Source organism: Lepidochelys kempii, chromosome 15 (assembly GCF_965140285.1).
Source record: "Lepidochelys kempii isolate rLepKem1 chromosome 15, rLepKem1.hap1, whole genome shotgun sequence".
Taxonomy (NCBI): domain Eukaryota; kingdom Metazoa; phylum Chordata; order Testudines; family Cheloniidae; genus Lepidochelys; species Lepidochelys kempii.
The window spans coordinates 1,436,559-1,455,663 of NC_136394.1; the positions used below are offsets into that span (position 1 = coordinate 1,436,559).

The 19,105-nt window shown below is 44.8% G+C and overlaps 1 protein-coding gene across 14 annotated transcripts in view; it reads left to right on the forward strand.

Moving 5' to 3' along the window:
* MTMR3 (myotubularin related protein 3) overlaps nucleotides 1–19,105 on the forward strand; it is a 241,644-nt gene that overhangs the window by 198,758 nt on the left and 23,781 nt on the right. For all 14 annotated transcript variants that reach the window (XR_012155157.2, XM_073313592.2, XM_073313591.2 and 11 more), the window contains 5 exons: nucleotides 11,228–11,433; nucleotides 11,661–11,792; nucleotides 15,994–16,105; nucleotides 16,911–17,106; nucleotides 17,464–17,649. Coding sequence is in view for 13 of the 14 variants with exons in the window: in XM_073313592.2 (XP_073169693.1) it covers nucleotides 11,228–11,433; nucleotides 11,661–11,792; nucleotides 15,994–16,105; nucleotides 16,911–17,106; nucleotides 17,464–17,649 (832 nt within the window). In the remaining variant the exon portion in view is untranslated. The remainder of the gene's footprint in view (nucleotides 1–11,227; nucleotides 11,434–11,660; nucleotides 11,793–15,993; nucleotides 16,106–16,910; nucleotides 17,107–17,463; nucleotides 17,650–19,105) is intronic.

Here is a 19,105-nt window from a genome sequence, read left to right on the forward strand (position 1 = left end):
TTCTGACCTTTAATATCTACAAATCTATAATGAAGATGTTGAACAAAACTGTCCCTAGAACAAACCCCTGGAGCACTCCGCTTGATACCTGCTGCTAACTAGATATAGAGCTGTTGATCACTACCCGTTGAGCCCAACGATCTAGCCAGCTTTCTATCCACCTTATAGTCCATTCATCCAATCCGTACTACTTTAACTTCTTGGCAAGAATACTGTGGAAGACCGTATGAAAAGCTTTGCTAAAGTCAAGGTATATCACATCCACCTCTTTCCCCATATCCTCAGAGCCAGTTTTCTCATCATAGAAGACAATCAGGTTAGTCAAGCATGACTTGCCCTTGGTGAATCCATGTTGACTGTTCCTGATCACCTTCCTCTCCTCTAAGTGCTTCAAAATGGATTCCTTGAGGATTTGCTCCATGATTTTTCCAGGGACAGAAGTGAACCTGACCGGTCTGTAGTTCGCCAGATTCTCCTTCTTCCTATTTTTAAAGATTTTTTACATTTGCCTTTTTCCAATCGTCCAGGACCTCACCTGATTGCCATGAGTTTTCAAAGATAATGGCCAATAGCTCTGCAATCACATCAGCCAACTCCCTCAGCACCCTCGGATGCATTGTAAATAGTCCATAACTTGTTCTTTCACTCACGTCCTCCCCATACTTTGCTGCCCAGTGCAGAAGTTTGTGAGCTGACCTTGTCTGTGAAGACTGCAGCAAAAAAAGCATTCCAAATCATCTGTCACTAGGCTGCCTCCTTCATTCAGTAAGAGTCCCATACTTTTCCTGACCACCTTCTTGTTGCTAACATACCTCTAGAAATCCTTCTTGTTACCCTTCACATCTTTTGGTAGCTGCAGTTCCAGTTGTACTTCCTGATTACACCCCTGCATGCTCGAGCAATATTTTTATACTCTTCCCTAGTCATCTGTCCAAGTTTCCACTTCTTGTAAGCTTCCTTTTTGTGTTTAAGCTCACCGAAGATTTCTCTATTAAGCCAAGCTGGTCGCCTGCCATATTTGCTATTCTTTCTACACATTGGGATGGTTTGTTCCTGCGCCCTCAACAAGGCTTCTTTAAAATACAGCCAGCTCTCCTGGACTCCTTTCCCCCTCATATTAGCCTCCGAGGGGATCCTGCCCATCAGTTCCCCGAGGGAGTCCAAGTCTGCTTTTCTGAAGACAAGGGTCCCTATTCTGCTGCTCTCCTTCCTTCCTTTTGTCAGCATCCTGAACTTGACCATCTCATGGTCATTTCTGCCCAGGTTGCCACCCACTTCTACTTCCCCTACTACTTTTTCCCTGTTTGTGAGCAGCAGATCAAGAGGAGCACGGCTCCTTGTTGATTCTTCCAGCACCTTCACCAGGAAGTTGTCCTCAACAGTCTCCAAAAACTTCCTGGATTGTCTGTGCACCGCTGTCTTGCTCTCCCAGCAGATGTCGGGGTGATTGAAGTCCCCCATGAGAACCAGGGTCTGTGATCTGGAAACTTCTGTTAGTTGTCCGAAGAAAGCCTCATCTACCTCATCCTCCTAGTCTGGTACTCTATAGCAGACGCACACCACAACATCACCCTTGTTGTTCTTGCCTCTAAACTTAACCCAAAGACTCTCAACAGGCTTTTCTCCAGATTCATACTGGAACTCTGATGTCACTGGTAGGCTTCAAACTTACTTTAAAATTGTAAATACAGTAACTCCTCACTTAATTTCATCCAGTTAATGTTGTTTCATGGTTAGGTTGCTGATATATTAGAGAACATGCTCGTCTAAAGTTGTGCAATGCTCCCTTATAACGTTGTTTAGCAGCCACCTGCTTTGTCCACTGCTTGCAGAAAGAGCAGCCTGTTGGAGCTAGCTGGTGGGGGTTTCAAACCAGGGTGAGTCGGCAGCCCCCCTATCAGCTCCCCTGAGTTCCCTTGCAGCAGCTGCCCAGCAGGCTAACAATTGCCGGGCAGTTCAGCTGTCCCTCCCCGCACTGCCCTGTGCTGCTCCTGCTCTCTGCCATGGAGCTGCTCCCAGGAGCCTTCTGCTTGCTGTGCAGGGTGGCGACAGAGGGGTACTAATGTCAGGGTGTCCCCCTGCACCCGCTCCTGCACCCTACCTCCACAGAGCAGAGAATTTTGGGGCTTTTTTATCCCAGAAAACTAGGATTCCTGATTATAATGGAAACATGTCTTCTCCCTGCATGTGGGTGGTACCTGTTGTAAATCTGGCTACATTCCAGTGGCCTCTCCTTTGCTTCTAGTAATGATTGCTGTTTTTTCCTTTCTATATATGAATTTTATTTGAATTAATTACAGAAAGAGCCATCAAAATATATATTTAAAGTGCAGTGTGCCTCCACTCCTCCCAGAGTATATTATAATCTTAGGGTATGGCAAATGTGAAGCCTAAACAGGTTGTTCGAGTTTCTTTAAACATTTAGCATGAAGCAGCCAGTGCCAGCTACTGGTTTGGTCTAGCAGGGACGCTACAGTGTTTATTACCTGTAACAATCAGTTGCCACAAATTTAATAGCCCCAGGAACACATTTTAAACAAGTTCATTTCATCTGCCTGAACATGTCTCAGGGTATGTCTACACTGTAGTTAGACATCCATGGCTGGCGCAGGACAGCTGACTCGGGCTCACAGGGCTTGGGCTAAGATTGCAGTGTAGACACTCAGACTGCAGCCTGAGCTATGGGACCTTCCCACATCACAGTGTCCTAGAGTCTGAGCGCCAGCCTGAGGCCAAGTGTCTGCACTGCAGTTAAACAACCTGGAATCAAAGCCCCGTGAGCCTGGCACAGCCCAGCTGCAGGGCTTGAATTGCAGCGTGGACATACCCTAAGAGAGGTGAGATCTAGGTCAGGGGTTCTCACAACAGCTTTTTGGTGGCCTCAGAGTGCAGCCACTGGTGGCCGCACTGACAGTTTTTTCCTAAAATACTTACCGGTAATTAATTTTAGAAAAAACAATTAAATATGCACAGATTCACATCCCAATCATTGTAATGTATATTTGTAGGGTTTTTTGGCAAACTCAGTAACAAAAATAATGCTGCCTCCCCCTTCAGCCCCCTTCCCCCCCCCCCCCCCCCCGTCCAGGGCTTAGTGGATCCTGGGGCTTGCTGTGAAAAGTGATATTTGTATATTTGTTAATATCACAGCACACTGAGTCGCTACCTGGGAGGCTATGAAAAGTGATAAGTGATATTAACAAATATGCAAGTATCACATTTTACAGACTTAAGTAAGTCTGCTGTGAAAAGTGATACTTGCATGTTTGTTAATATCACTTTTCTCAGTAAGCCCCAGGACCCGTTAAGCCCTGCATCGGGGGGCTAAAGAGGGAGGCAGCAGGGGCTAGAGGCAAGGGTGGGATGGATGTGGGGCCCGAGGGCAATGGCGGGGGAATGGATGCAGGGCCAGGAAGGCAGCGGGGCCTTGGGGGTGGGGTGGGGGTAGAGGGATGGATACATGGCTGTGGGAGGCAGCAGGGGCCAGGGGTGATGGGGGTGGGTGAGGAGCCCCACTGTTGTGTGGGCAGAGCCAGGGCCTGGTGTCTGTTGCCATGCCGCCAGGGCCAGGGCTCAGTGCCCGCGGCCAGAACCAGGAGCTGGGGATGGGAACTGTGTGGCTGGAGCCAGGGATCGGAGTGCAGACAAAGCTGTGGGTCAGCGCCCAGGGCTAGTGCCTGCCGCCACACGGCCAGAGCCCAGAGCTGTGTGTCGGAGCCCAGAGCTGTGTGTCGGAGCCCAGGCGTGCGTGGCTGGAGCCAGGAGTCAGCGCTCGCCGCTGCGTGACCAGGGCCAGGGGGCACCATGTGGCCAGAGCCTGGGAACAGAGCTGTGGGTTGGCGCCGGCTGCTGTGCAGTGGGGGCAGGGGATCAGGGGCTAGGCAGGAGTGGCTGGAGACCATGGCCAGTGCTCACCACCCCACAGCCGGAACCGGGGGCCAGAGGTCGACTGAAGCTCTGCGGCCAGGGGTCAGTACCTGCTGCCCTGCAGCCAGAAGTAGAGGTTGGCGCCCAAAGCCCCATGCTTGGAGCCTGCTCCTGTGCAGCTGGCCTGGGGGTCGGTGCCTGTGGACAGTGCCTGCCATTGCGCAGACGGAGCTCGAGCCTGGGGCTGGGAGCCAGCACCTGATGCCACGCAACTGGAACCCGGGGCCAGAGGCTGAAGCCCTTCAGCTGGAGTCCAGGGCCGAGTGGCCAGAGCTGGGCAGGAGGGTGGTGCAGGGTCAATACCTGCTGGCCCAGTGTCTGAGCCTGGGGCCGCATGGCCAAGTTCCTGAATTCCCACTACTGGAGCCTGCCACCCAACCCCCATGCCCCCCAAGGTGGGTCATGAACTCACCTTGCTCCTGCATCGTTGTGCCCCACCTTTCTCCAGAGGAAGTGCAGGACGGCACATCCAGGAGCAACAAAGCCCTGGTCTACACTATGAGTTTAGGTCGAATTTAGCAACGTTAGATCAATTTAACCCTGCACCCGTCTACACAAGGAAGCCATTTTTGTCGACTTAATGGGCTCTTAAAATCTATTTCTGTACTCCTCCCCGACAAGGGGATTAGCACTGAAATCAACATCACCTGGTCGAATTTGGGTTAGTGTGGAATCAATTCGACGATATTGGCCTCCGGAAGATATCCCAAAGTGCTCCATTGTGACCGCTCTGGACAGCACTCTCAACTCGAATGCAGTGGCCAGGTAGACAGGAAAAGCCCGGCAAACTTTTGAATTTCATTTCCTGTTTGGCCAGTGTGGCAAGCTGATCAGCACAGGTGACTGTGCAGATCTCATCAGCAGAGGTGACCATGAGTCCCAGAATCGCAAAAGAGCTCCAGCATGGACCGAATCAGAGGTACCAGATCTGATCGTTGTATGGGGAGATGAATTTGTGCTATCAGAACTCCATTCCAAAAGACAAAATGCCAAAATATTTGCAAAAATCTCCAAGGGCATGAAGGACAGAGGCTATCACAGGGACCCGCAGCAGTGCCGCATGAAACTTAAGGAGCTCAGGCAAGCCTACCAAAAAACCCAAGAGGCAAATGCCTGCTCAGGGTCAGAACCCCAGACATGCCGCTTCTATGATGAGCTGCATGCAATTCTAGGGAGTGCCCCTACAACTACCCCACACCTGTACGTGGACTCCTGCAAGGGAGTCTCACACAACAGGGATGAGGATTTGGGGGACGAGGAAGATGACGAGGAGGGGGAGGTTGAAGATAACGCACACCAGCCGAGCGGAGAAACCATTCTCCCCGACAGCCAGGAACTGTTGGTCACCCTGGAGCCAATACCCTCCCAACCTGGGCTCCCAGGCCTTGAAGGCGGAGAAGGCAACTCTGGTGAGTGTACCTTTGTAAATATAATACACTGTTTAAAAGCAAGAGTGTTCAATGATTAATTTGCCCTGAAGACTTGTGGTGCTTTCGTGGCCAGTACAGCTACTGGAAAAGTCTGTTAACGTGTCTGGGGATGGAGTGGAAATCCTCCAGGGACATCTCAATGAAGCTCTCCTGGAGGTTCTCCCAAAGCCTTTGCAAAAGGTTTCTGTGGAGGGCAGCCTTATTGCATTCTCCATGTTAGGACACTTTACCATGCCAGGCCAGTAGCATGTAGTCTGGAATCATTGCATAAGAAAGCATGGCAGCGTGTGGTCCTGGTGTTTGCTGGCATTCAAGCAACATCCGTTCTTTATCTCTCTGTGTTATCCTCAGGAGAGTGATATCATTCATGGTCGCTTGGTTGAAACAGGGGAATTTTATTAAGGGGTCATTCAGAGGTGGCCGTTCCTGCTGGGCTGTTTGCCTGTGGCTAAAAAGAAATCATATCCCCTATTAGCCACGTGGTGGGGGGAGGGGTGAAGTGATCATCCCAGAGGATTGGGGGGGGGGGGGCGGTTAGTTGGGTTTGTGCTACACATTAACCCGAAAACATCAGCCCTTCCTTTTAAATGGCCAATGTGTCTTTTTCAATTTTACTCTCCCTTTTTTTCCTCCCGCAGTTGCAAATGTTTCAACGCTGCCACTAACATCTCCGTCCCAGAGGCTAGCGCAGGTAAGAAGACGAAAAAAGTGCACTCGTGATGAAATGTTCTCTGAGCTCATGCAGTCCTCCTGCACTGAAAGAGTCCAGCAGAATGTGTGGAGGTAGATAATGTCAGAGTCCAGGAAAGCAGAAAATGAACACAAGGACAGGTGGCGAGAGCATGATGAGAGGAGGGAGGATGCAAGGCTGAGGCTACTGGAGGATGAAACTGATATGCTCCGGCGTATGGTTTAGGTGCAGGAAAGTTACAGACCGCCACTGCAGCCCCTGTGTAACCAACCACGCTTCTCCTGAAGTTCCATAGCCTCCTCACCCAGACGCTCAAGAACACGGGGTGGGGCTCCGGACTCCCAGCCACTCCACCCCAGAGGACTGCCCAAGCAACAGAAGGCTGGCATTCAGTAATTTGAAGTGCAGTGTGGCCTTGTCCTTTCCTCCTCCCCCACCCCTCCCAGGCTACCTTGGCAGTTATCCCCCTATTTTTGTAATGAATTAATAAAGAATGCATGAATTTGAAACAACAATGACTTTATTGCCTCTGCAAGCGGTTATCAAAGGGGGAAGGGGAGGGCGGTTGGCTTACAGGAAAGTAGAGTGAACCAAGGGGGCGGGTTTTCATCAAGGAGAAACAAACAGAGCTGTCACACCGTAGCCTGGTCAGCCATGAAACTGGTTTTCAAAGCTTCTCTGATGCACAGTGTGCCCTGCTGTGCTCTTCTAACTGCCCTGGTGTCTGGCTGCGCGTAATCAGCGGCCAGGCGATTTTCCTCAACTTCCCACCCCACCATAAACGTCTCCCCCTTTCTCTCACAGATTTTGTGGAGCACACAGCAAGCAGTAATAACAATGGGAATATTGGTTTCACTGAGATCTAACCGAGTCAGTAAACTGCACCAGCGTGCTTTTAAACATCCAAATGCACATTCTACCACTTTTCTGCACTTGCTCAGCCTATAGTTGAACAGCTCCTGACTACTGTCCAGGCTGCCTGTGTATGGCTTCGTGAGCCATGGCATTAAGGGGTAGGCTGGGTCCCCAAGGATAACTATAGGCATTTCAACATCCCCAGTGGTTATTTTCTGGTCTGGAAAGTAAGTCCCTTGCTGCATCTGCTTCATGCAGACCAGAATTCCTGAAGATGCTAGCGTCATGTACCTTTACCGGCCATCCCACGCTAACGTTGGTGAAACATCCCTTGTGATCCACCAGTACTTGCAGCACCATTGACAAGCACCCCTTTAGGTTTATGTACTGGCTGCCAAGGTGGTCCGGTCCCAAGATAGGGATATGTGTTCCGTCTATTGCCCCACCACAGTTAGGGAATCCCATTGCAGCAAAGCCATCCACTATGACCTGCACATTTCCCAGAGTCACTACCCTTGATAGCAGCAGCTCAGTGATTGTGTTGGCTACTTGGATCACAGCAGCCCCCACAGTACATTTGCCCACTCCAAATTGATTCCCGACTGACCGATAGCTGTCTGGCGTTGCAAGCTTCCAGAGGGCTATCGCCACTTGCTTGTGAATTGTTAGGGCTGCTCTCATCTTGGTATTCTTGCTCTTCAGGGTAGGGGAAAGCAAGTCACAAAGTTTCATGGAAGTGCCCTTATGCATGTGAAAGTTTCGCAGCGACCGGGAATCATCCCAGACCCGCAACACTATGCGATCCCACCAGTCTGTGCTTGTTTCCCGGGCCCAGAATCGACTTTCCATGGCATGAGCTTGCCCCATTGCCATCACGATGGCCAAATTGCTGGGGCCCATGCTTTGAGAGAAGTCTGTGTCCAGGTCCTTATCACTCTCATCACCACGTGTCCATCACCTCCTCCTTGGCTTTTGCGTGTTCTGGTTCTGTATATACTGCATGATAATGCATGAGGTGTTTACAATGCTCATAACTGCCGCGATGATCTGAGCGGGCTCCATGCTTGCCGTGGTATGGCGTTTGCAGGAGAGCAGAGTTTCAGGGGGAAGCGGTGGTTAGATGACCAGTTTTGCAGACCTACTGCACCGTCTGCTGCCAGGACACAACAGCTGAGTGGGCTGCACGCTTTCTGTGGTATGGTGAGACAAGAGCAGCTGAGCAGAGTTGCAGCGGAAGCGGCCCTGCGAGACCACCAGGAGAGCAGAAGAGCAGAGTGCCAGCAGAAGCAGTAGATGACGATGGTCATATAGAAGACCTGCGAGGTGGATTCATAGCATCAGGAGAGCAGAGTGGGAGTGGAAGCGGTGGATCACGATGACGGTTAGCAGTCCTACTGCACCGTCTGCTGAAAGCAGTATGGCGCTCGCACGGAGAAAAGGCTGGAAATGATTGTCTGCTGTTGCTTTCACGGAGGGAGGGGCAACTGACGACATGTACCCAAAACCACCCGCAACAGTGTTTTTGCCCCATGAGGCATTGGGAGCTTAACCCAGAATTCCAGTGGGCGGCGGGAACTGTGGGATAGCTACCCACAGTGCAACGCTCCAAAAGTCGACGCTAGCCTTGGTACTGTGGACGCACTCCACCGACTTAATGCGCTTAGTGCATTAGTGTGGGGACACGCACAATCGACTGTATCAATCTAAAAAATAGACTTCTGTAAATTCGACCTAATTTCGTAGTGTAGACATACCCAAAGAGGGAGGGAAAGGAGCGAATGCTTTGCTTCCCCACCCCCATCACTGCCCAGGAGGCTGTCGTGGTCTAGAGGCAATGGTTACAGACCTGGAAGTTCAGGTAGGGCTTCTTTAGGGTATTATAGATCTGCAGGTTTACTTTAGGTTTGGCCTAATGAGTCAAGACATTTACAGGCCTACTGTTTCATTCAGTTTGCTGGTTAGAGGGGATTAAAAACCTCTTGGTTCAAGTGAAGCTTGTTTTTGGCAAGAAAACTGGTAAAATACTTTCCTTTAATGTGCCCTAAGAAGCTGAAACTAGAGTTGATGCATGTATGCTTTTCAAATGTGGATTCTGGCTCTGATAGTGCTCCTTGGCATGTGTGGCCTCGCTTTAGGGCAGGGTTTCTGAAACTGGGGGTTGGGACCCCTCAGGGGGTCATGAGGTTATTACATGGGGGGTCGTGAGCTGTGAGCCTCCACCCCAAACCCCGCTTTGCCTCCAGCACTTATAATGGTGTTATAAATTAAAAATGGTGTTATAAAAAAATAAATTTTTTATATATTTAAGGGGGGGTCACACTCAGAGGCTTGCTAAGTGAAAGGGGATACCAGTACAAAATTTTGAGAACTACTGCTTTAGGGGAACTTGATTTAAGGAATGTGTATCTGCAATTTGCCTGAAATGAAATAGAAATAAACTCTTTGTAGATAAGTAGTAGTGTGATCCAGTGAATACAGTACTAAACTAGTAGTCAGAAGATATGTGTCCTGTTCTTGAATTCTACTTCTGCTTCTAATTCTACATCTGCAAAATGGTAGTAACGATACTTAAACCTCCTTTGTTAACATTCATAGAGATCCTTTGAATGCAAAGTATTATTAATGAAATTCAAGGAGAGTTTTGTAGAGAATGTCTAGCCAAATGTAAACCTTTTGGATGTATGGAAGTGAGAGTATGTATTCCACTGGCTTGATTTAATGGGTGTTGGTCCTGCTTTGAGCAGGGGATTGGACTAGATGACCTCCTGAGGTCTCTTCCAACCCTAATATTTTATGATTCTATGATTGGCAGCAGTAGGATGCACCAGCACTTAGAAAGTAACAAAAAGGCAAATGTCATTATATTTAAAAAAACAAAACACTTTTGACTGTTTTGTTTATACAGACAATGGAAGCGGTTCTCTGGAAGCTTGTTTTCAAAACATATTTGTGGTGGTCAGATGCCTTCCCTTTATATCAAAATCTTCACTTTATTTGTAATAAAATTGAGTATTAGTTGAGACTTTAAAGTAAACTGTTGTTCATATATACAAAGATTATATAGACTTGGAGAAATTTTATTGTAAATAAACAAAACTAATTTTACTATGCGTTTGTCATTGCCCAGTAAGCACCAGATAAACAGCCACTTACAATCACTCCTTTCTTCCGTGATCTCACTATCACATGACATCCTATATTGATAGTGGCACCTCTCTCCCTGACTTTCTAGTCCTCTGCACCATTATGCATACACACATCCAGTTCCAGGACCCTACAAACCCTCACTCACGCAAGCAGTCCTTACTCATGCACATCCATCCACTTAGGTCAATGGAACTGCTTGAGTGAGGAAGGACTAATCACATGAGTACAGGTGTACAGACTCAGGCACTTAATTTTCCATCATGACACTTTTTTTCCTTTTGGCTTATCTATCCTCATGAAGCACATGAGACGTTTAGTTGCAACACAACACTGCATACAGGGAAATCTTGTCTCTGCAGCACTATCACCAGCCTGGTACCAGAAGCCCCCAGATTCGGGAAATGTCTGCTACTTTTTGAACCACTCTTGTCATGTTGTGATCAGTGTTGAGAGGCTACAAAGGGAACCCCATCCATCTGCTTTCTGTCAGAGAAATGGTAGGATCTATCATAAAGGAATCTGGGAGAGGGAGGGCAGGGAAGAATATAAGATGGAAAATTCCCCTTTTGCTTTTATAGTCTCCAATCTAGTTTTTCTTATGATTACTTACAAGCATTTCTCTTCACTGACAGGAACATGGAGGGTATGTCTACACTGCAATTAAAAACCTGCAGCTGGCTTGCGCCAGCTGACTCAAGTTTATGGGACTTGGGCTGCAGGGCTGTTTAATTGCAGTTTAGAAGTTTGGGCTTGGGATGGTCTCAGTGCTCGGGCTGAAGCCTGAGCCCAAACATCTACGCTGCAGTTAAACAGTCCTGTAGCCAGAACCCTGTAAGCCCGAATCAGCTGTCACAGGCCAGCTGCAGGTGTCTAACTGCAGTGTAGCCATATCCCTGGGCACCAAGATTGACTTATGTTGACTGTTATATTTAATCTTTTCATATTACAGCAATTGAGTCAAATATCCTACAAGTGTGGAACACGTTCCTATGGAGCATCCTTCAATTATATATGAATCTGTAGGGTATATGTGCCTCTAGAATACTGATATGATTTAAAACCCTGCAGCAAGCTAGTTAATTCCTAATGTTCTATGTGGTTTAGTTTCTACTGATACTTTTATTTAGGGTGCTAATGTGATGGCTATAGTTAGCTGTTCTTACTCTTTCCTGTGTAGGCACCAGTGTAATGGGGCAGTAATTTCCCGTTGTGGACAGCCCGAGGTCAGCTGGTGGGGTTGGAGAAATGCAGATGACGAACATCTTGTCCAGTCAGTGGCCAAAGCATGTGCCTCAGACTCTAGGTCCAAAAGCAGCAAATTAATGAATGGAAACTGTTCCAGAGACTTCTCCAATGGAGGGGACCTCTCCGATGTGGAATTTGGTGAGCTCACAAGCCCCTCCATTTCTGAAATGGCTAGAGCTTTGTATGTGAGTGTGATCTCCTGTGTATAGTATAAGATATGTGGGGTTTCCTGTGTGTTTACAGAGTGTGTAGGATTCCTCTATACACAGTGCATGCATATTGTGGTTCCTGCATGACTGTTTGTTGCAGATAGTGTCAAAAGTATTTGTTTAATTACTGTTTGGTTGTCCTTTTTCTTTCCATAGATTCCTCAATTTCTAATGCTTCAGGAGCAGAAAGTTTGGCCATCCAGCCTCAGAAGCTTTTAATCTTGGATGCACGTTCTTATGCAGCTGCTGTGGCTAACAGGGCCAAAGGTGGAGGCTGTGAGTGCCCAGGTAAATAGTGTTTGCTCTCAGATCAGTTTATATGAAGGTAGTCAAAAGGACAGATACACATTTAAAGGGGCATGGGGCTTGTCTACAGCGAGGGGTTTTGCACCACGTAGTGTAGTTACAACACTGTTGCAAGCCTTTAGAGTCACATGGATGCAAGTCACAACTTTTTACACTGGTGTAATGCATCTTCATGAAAGTTTGTATCAATATAGCTATCATGGAGCATGAAAACCCAGTGTAGTCAGCCTGTACTTACTTCAAAGGGACAGATTTAGTTGCCAGTTGATGCTGTGCTTCAAAGCATAAGACTAAATCAGTAACAATATACAATTAACACTGAACTATGTACAGTATGTTGAATAGTCTTTCTTCACTGAATCAAATATTTAAGCTTAAATGCAATATAAAAACACACTAAAGATTAATATGTAGATTAACTATAAAAATACAAGAGAAAAAACAAAACAAAACTCAATAAACCATCATGGGTAATAGTGTTGCAGGATTGTTATACGTGAGGGAAACTTGTTTACAGAGACACAGCACTCTTAGTATTTCTGGAACAGTTCCCATATTCAAATGTAATTGAAATACTTATTTATCCTGCATTTGTGAAGTTTACCCAGGATTATTATATTCCATGTTCTTTATCGCCATTTGTGAATTGTGGGTAGTATGAGCAGGAAGCTTTTTGATGACCATTAGCAAATGGGAATATATCCTGGTTAAATTCCATCACTGGAGAATATGGGAAAATACCGGACAGGAAAATTACAGGTAGGAAAGGCAAAGCTATTTCAGTAATATCTAAGATGGACCTCTGAGATCTTTGACCAAAATAGCTGCACTTTGGGGCATGGCTGCCCGTGGTGAGAGAGATCTTAAATGTCCATATAGCTTTCAAAAAGTTATAAAGGAACTCATGATTAATTGAAATGAAATATCTAAATGGAACGCACAATGCAGTACAGCAACTTATCTTGAGTTTCAAGATGAGGATGCTTGAACAGTTTGTAAGGAATTTTCAGACAGCTATGTTAGCTTCATTAAATTTGATACTCAAATCTTGCTCACATTTTTAATAAAATACAGTCAATCCAACAGTACACTCAGGAGATGAAGTCAGAATACAACCATTAAGTGTAACAGCCTTTGTAAGGAGCAGTTTGTTGGCCTTTCACAGACCGTATGCTTTATCTTCAAATATTGATGACTTTTAGAAAATAGTTTGGTTAATGTCTTCATGGCTAAGAAGGGGCCACATTATCCCTGGCTTTAGCATGGTGATTAGAGGTGGTAGAGAAAAGGTGCCTTCTTCCCCGCTCTATGCAAGGGCTAGAGATTGTGCGCTCCATGCACTCATAGGATGCAATCCATCCCAAAGAGGTCCCTGAACAAGAGGGGCCCTCTGCACAGCCTTTGGAGCTAGCAAGGCATGGCTGGGGGCGGGGAGGGCACATTCCAGGAAATGGTTCATCCTGTGCTGGGTGGATTTGATTTATTTAAATCATAATTTAAATCACTAGTCAGGAAGACTCGATTTAATCATGGTTTTCTACATAAAAGTGCGTTCTTTTTGGCTGTTATAACCTTAATACCTGTTCTTCACAACTCAGAAATAGATGTAGGTTTCATTTTTAGAAGGTACACACTATACATTTTTAAACAATGATTTATTTTGAAAACTTTTCAGATTAGTTTTACAGCTATATCAGAAAATGAATGACTGTTTGGTTATTTCATTTGCCAAAGGTAATTGAAGCACATATTTATGAAGTCATTGGGAGGTGAACTATCTCCAGTTCAACGGGTTAATCATTAATATTTGGAGGATTTTCTTGCCATGCTGTATTAGGAGGAGAACATCACCAGACAGACATTTAAATTGCTTTATTTAACTAAAACAACAAAGTTAAGTGTTCTGGATTTTTTTCTTCGACAGCAAACATAATATTTTAACAAAACAAGCATATGTCCCTCGCTTCTCACATTTATCTCCAGACTTCTTCTCCTTGTCCAGATCTATTCTGCTCCCAACAATCTTCTATTCATTGAACTTTTTGAAACTTTGCACTTTTAGGGGGAGATAAGGGATTGATTCTGTGTACACAAATTTGCAGAGGGACAATAGAGTTGAGGTCTGTTATTTCTCACCTCTGTATATTATTTATTGATTTTAAAACATTTTTGCTGTTAATAAGCATGTTACCTCTGGATACACAAGTCCACAGTCTGAGAACTGCAAAACTAAACATCTCTGATGGTATCTTCTAGACTGAGCACTGAGTCCCATTGGGTAGATAAAAAGATTAACCTAAATAATCTTTACAGAAGCCTGTGGAACCCCATAATATTGGGTCCCTAATCCATGAACTATTGGAACTCATTTACAAAACTTTTCTTAAACATTACATGAATATATTATCTCATACTATAGAATTAGAATTTATAATCCGTATTCCATGATGAGATATCTTTGAGCTATGATGTATCTTAATTAAAACTATCTTTAATAGGTTTTTTCCTCTAAAAGCATTTTATCAAAAAAATCCAATTTAAATTTAAGAAACCCAATTTTTTTTATTAAAAAAAAGTCCTTGATTTTTATCCCCCTGATTCTGTGCACTTCCCTACACATCAGGGAATTTGGTGGGGAGTGGAAGATGGTGCCTCCTGGAGCTCCACTTGGGGCAGTACTTCTCCACCCCATTCCCAGTGTCAGCCACTGGCTAAATGGCACAATCTGGTTCTAAAGCATTAGCCTGTAAGTTCTGGGATACGCGCACAATATTATTTATGTTCGGATCAGCAATTAACCCTGTTGAATTTTGCGGATCTCTCGCCTCAGTTTGTAACAGAGTAAAAGAGTGTAAGGTCAAAGAGTTGCACGCAATATTTACTGGCTTGCAAATTGCACCAAATCGTCCAGGCTGTGTGGGCTAAAGGATAGATCTCCAGGAGCTCTGGGATCCAATTTATGTGGACCATAGACGCAACCACAAGGTTAGAGGCATTTGTGAAAATCCTCTGTTTGTGTGTCAAATGTGCCTGTGGTCCAGGAAGAAGACCATACTAGTAGGCCACCCCTGACAGAACTGCAGCCTGATATTATTTAAAGTCCATTCCCTCTGGACATAGAATGTATTTCATACGGGGCAGTTTATTTAATCTGCTATCAACTGGTGAGATGCATAGTACAGAGGTAAGATAAACTTAGGGATGGTGTAAAGGGCATGATCCTGAAACATGCTGAGCCTGAGCACTTCTTATGAGTAGGGTGCCCTATTACACTGATCCTGCCAACCCGTCTCGGGTGAGTAGTTTGAGTATAGACTACAGGTTTGTCCAGAGGATAGCTCTTAGGACTTGCACAAATAGTCCCCTCCATTCTCTATCTACTGCAGCCTTGAGTGTTTCTCATCTGAGTGACACTTGTCACTTCCACACAGTAGATGGGGTGAAGTAAGTAACCTCTTTGGTCTTCCCAAGAGGTATGGGGAAGTAAATCATCTTTAATGTTAAGGTTTAAGGACAATCATGAATTGACAGTTATTTTCAGATTGCTCTGTCTTTTTAGAGCATTGTATAACTTCTAGTAGTGTAATACCATTACCCCTATGGGGAGCTGTCCGTGCACTGCTTCTTGTGGTATGAAATGGAACAGTAAAAAAACAAATAAATAAAAAAACCTCAACAATCTTTTGCCAATAGACCTCTCTCTGGACCTAAACACCACTACTCTCCTGGCCCTGGCTCTCTGCTCCGTAGACATTGCCAGACATATACCAAATTCTGTGCTAGTTCTGTTATGGTTAAGTCAATTTGGAAACCAGTTCTGCAGAGGTGAAAAGATAATGCATTAACCTGTTGTTTCACCTAACAGCAGACAGCAAGGAAGATTCATATGTCTGCACAGTGACTTAGATTTTCATCATAAATTCAGTAGAGAAACAAGCACATGTATTTTCTTTATAGTGTCACAATAGTTACCAGCACTTTCAGTTTTACCACCGTTTGTTGTAATGTCTGGAATACCAGCAGAAGTCCAAGCACAAATATTTGTGTACAGGAAATTGTGCTAAACAGCACTATTTCATCAGTCCACAACTGCAGCAGTTTGTTTTTATAGAAAAGCTTCTTTTTTAACTTAATATTCATGTTGTTTTTAATTCCTCCTCTTGGTTTTTACAATTTTCTACAGAGTATTATCCAAATTGTGAAGTGGTGTTCATGGGGATGGCAAACATCCATTCTATCCGGAAGAGCTTTCAGTCGCTGCGCTTGCTCTGCACACAGATGCCAGACCCAGGAAAGTAAGTGGGCATTTGAGGTTTTTTTCTTTCTTAAATTATATTTTTGTGTCTAACTCTCATTCTTCCCCTGATATTTTCTAGACTGAATTAAGCAGTTGTTTGTTCTTCCACAGCCTTCTCTTTGTAAACATGCTACAGTTATATTTTTCACTTCATATAGATTGAGCAAAAGCTGACTCATTCATTCTAAAATGGAGATAGCAAATGAGACTGGGATCAAAATAGGATCCTTTACTTTAATATTCGAGTGTATAACTATCAGGTGGGCTTGGTTAGTCTCACCTGTGCATCCTGCAATATTTCAGCTTTCCCCTAATTTTCTAAAACTGCTATTGTAACGTGCTATCTAACCCCAGAAGTGTGTAGCAATCTTAATTTCCTTTGAAAGGCACTAGTGTTGCTCCATGAACTTACCACATGCCTAATATCCTCACCCTGGAGATCCAGCCCATCATTTCCATGGTATAACTGACCTCCAGTGACAATACCTGAGGGGTCTTCTGACTGTGAATCTTTCCCAGAATGCTGCAGCATTTCAACCCTCTTTCCTCTAACAGTTTCTCCTGGTTCTTCATTTGGTGCCACGAGCCTTTCACATTCACTAAGTAGACTGTCTGTATTTCCTGCAAACTTGTGAGAGCATTAACAAGACAATTTAAGTGAAAAATAGATTCAAGGAAAGCACTCATTGTTTAGTACTATAATAGGAGTTTAATTATGATCACTCTGATTTTTTTTAATTCAAAGATCTCAGCTGGGAAACATTAAAAAGAGCACAAACTATCCTCCTTTGGTTTTTCTTTAGTTGGTTATCAGCACTGGAAAGTACCAAATGGCTGCAGCACTTGTCTGTGCTTCTGAAATCTGCACTATTGGTAGTGCACGCAGTAGACAGAGACCAGCGACCAGTCTTGGTGCACTGCTCGGATGGCTGGGACCGAACCCCACAGATAGTGGCACTGTCCAAACTGCTGCTAGATCCGTATTACAGGACCATAGAGGTTTGTAAACCATCCATTGATGCATGGGAGGAAGGCCAAGTTTGGGTTTCTTTGAAGATTAATAGGGAAGGCTATGCATGATTGAACTCAGGTTTCTTCATCTGAAAAAGTACAAATGTTATCACCAGTCTTGCTGCATCTGATGGATGCTATTGAGTGATATAGTGGGTTAATTGTGAAGGGAATTAAATAGAAGAAAAGCAGGTTGAAAAAAAAACATGATTAATTCTGAAAAGAAATCAGGTATATTAAGCATGAATACTTCCCATGAGAAGTCTCAGATAGTGTCCTGGAAAATTGTTACATTTGGATTGACAAAAAATCTGGAGACCTTCAACTACACTTTCTTTCCTGCAGGGTTTCCAGGTGCTAGTGGAGATGGAATGGCTGGATTTTGGCCACAAGTTTGCAGATCGCTGTGGCCATGGTGAGAATTCGGATGACCTAAATGAGCGCTGCCCAGTATTTTTGCAGTGGTTGGACTGCGTCCATCAGCTCCAGAGGCAGTTCCCCTGCTCTTTCGAGTTTAACGAAGCATTCCTTGTGAGTTGTGGCTTGAGAGATTACTGTTTTATGAAATACTTCTAAACCAGTAGACAAAGCTAACACACGGAATAGCCCTGAGGGGTTTCCAATTTTCCCATCTACCTTATGCCACAGTGCAGCCTGATAAGCAGATGTTACAACTGTTGAGCCTTGTCTGGCAGACAAAACCACTAGTTGTCATGGAATCTGTAACCGGTTCTCTCTGAAAGCAGGGATGGGGCCTTCTAGGACTTCCTTTAAACTTTAAATAAAGAAAGAAATCATGTCCTGGATTCAAATGTCCACAGAATAGGGACAGCACAGGTAATGGTAATGCAAACTTCCCCAGCACTTCTCCACTACGCTATTTCATCCTCACCTGGAGGGGATGTCTCTTAAGAGCAAGAAGGAGTTTCTATTCTCTTTTTCTGCTGAAACTGCCTAGAAAGTGTGGCTTTTCTGATATTGACAACTGTCCTCTGAGAAGTTTGGCTAAGAGTACTGAAGTCACATCTCAAGGCCACTGTCAAAGTCAGATTCAGGACTCACATAATTTGTCAGACCACTCTGTTTATTAGCAAAGCGCTTTGCCAATGCACCCAGATATGTGACCCGTCTCTGAAGCTCAAGCTAACTTATTTATACAGCTAAGCCAAAGCCAATTTAACATAAGAGACAAAAGGAAGCAGAAACTGACAAATATACATACATATCTTATTTGCATACTAATGTTTACCAATCTCCTAGCTCAGTAGGAGCTCTAAGTTAATTAGTTTGAGAACCCATTGTCTCACACTCCTTAATGTTTCTCTTCCTGACAACTGTATTTCAACAAACCCTTCAAGTAGCATTTCTTTAATGAATTATAATTTCAATATAATCCATTCTACTTTTACACCACCAAGCCAGTCACACCATAATTGTTAGTCACTAACTACATGGATGGATTTGAACTGGCAACCTAGAGGAGAAAGTTTCTGTAATACTTCACCAATCCCTTGAGCATTTCCATCTTCCGGTCTTTTTAGAGCTGAATGCCCTAATCCAGCAAACCAGTTAAGCATGTGCTTAACTTTTAACACGAATAATTCTGTTTGAAGTCAGTTGGGCCATTAACATCTTAAAGATAAGTACATGCTTAAGGGCTTTGCTGGGTTGACGCTATAGTGTGGAGTGAGCTACAATCTAGACTTGGTGAGCTTTCTGTGTCTCCATTTGTGCCACAAGACAGAAGATAACCTATTATTATTGCCAGCTCTGAGCTTTTCTACTTTACTGATGCTATGTGACAGCTGTGTCAAAAATTCCCTTCTCTCCCATATCCTCCAGGGCCCTGGTTTCAGTATGTCAGTTTTAGACACAGCATGTAAATAAACATGCAACCTTTATGTTATATTTCCTCCTAACATTTTATATAATTCAAATATGATGGTGCATCATAGAGAGGAGCCCATTGTGCTGGTGTGTTCTTGTC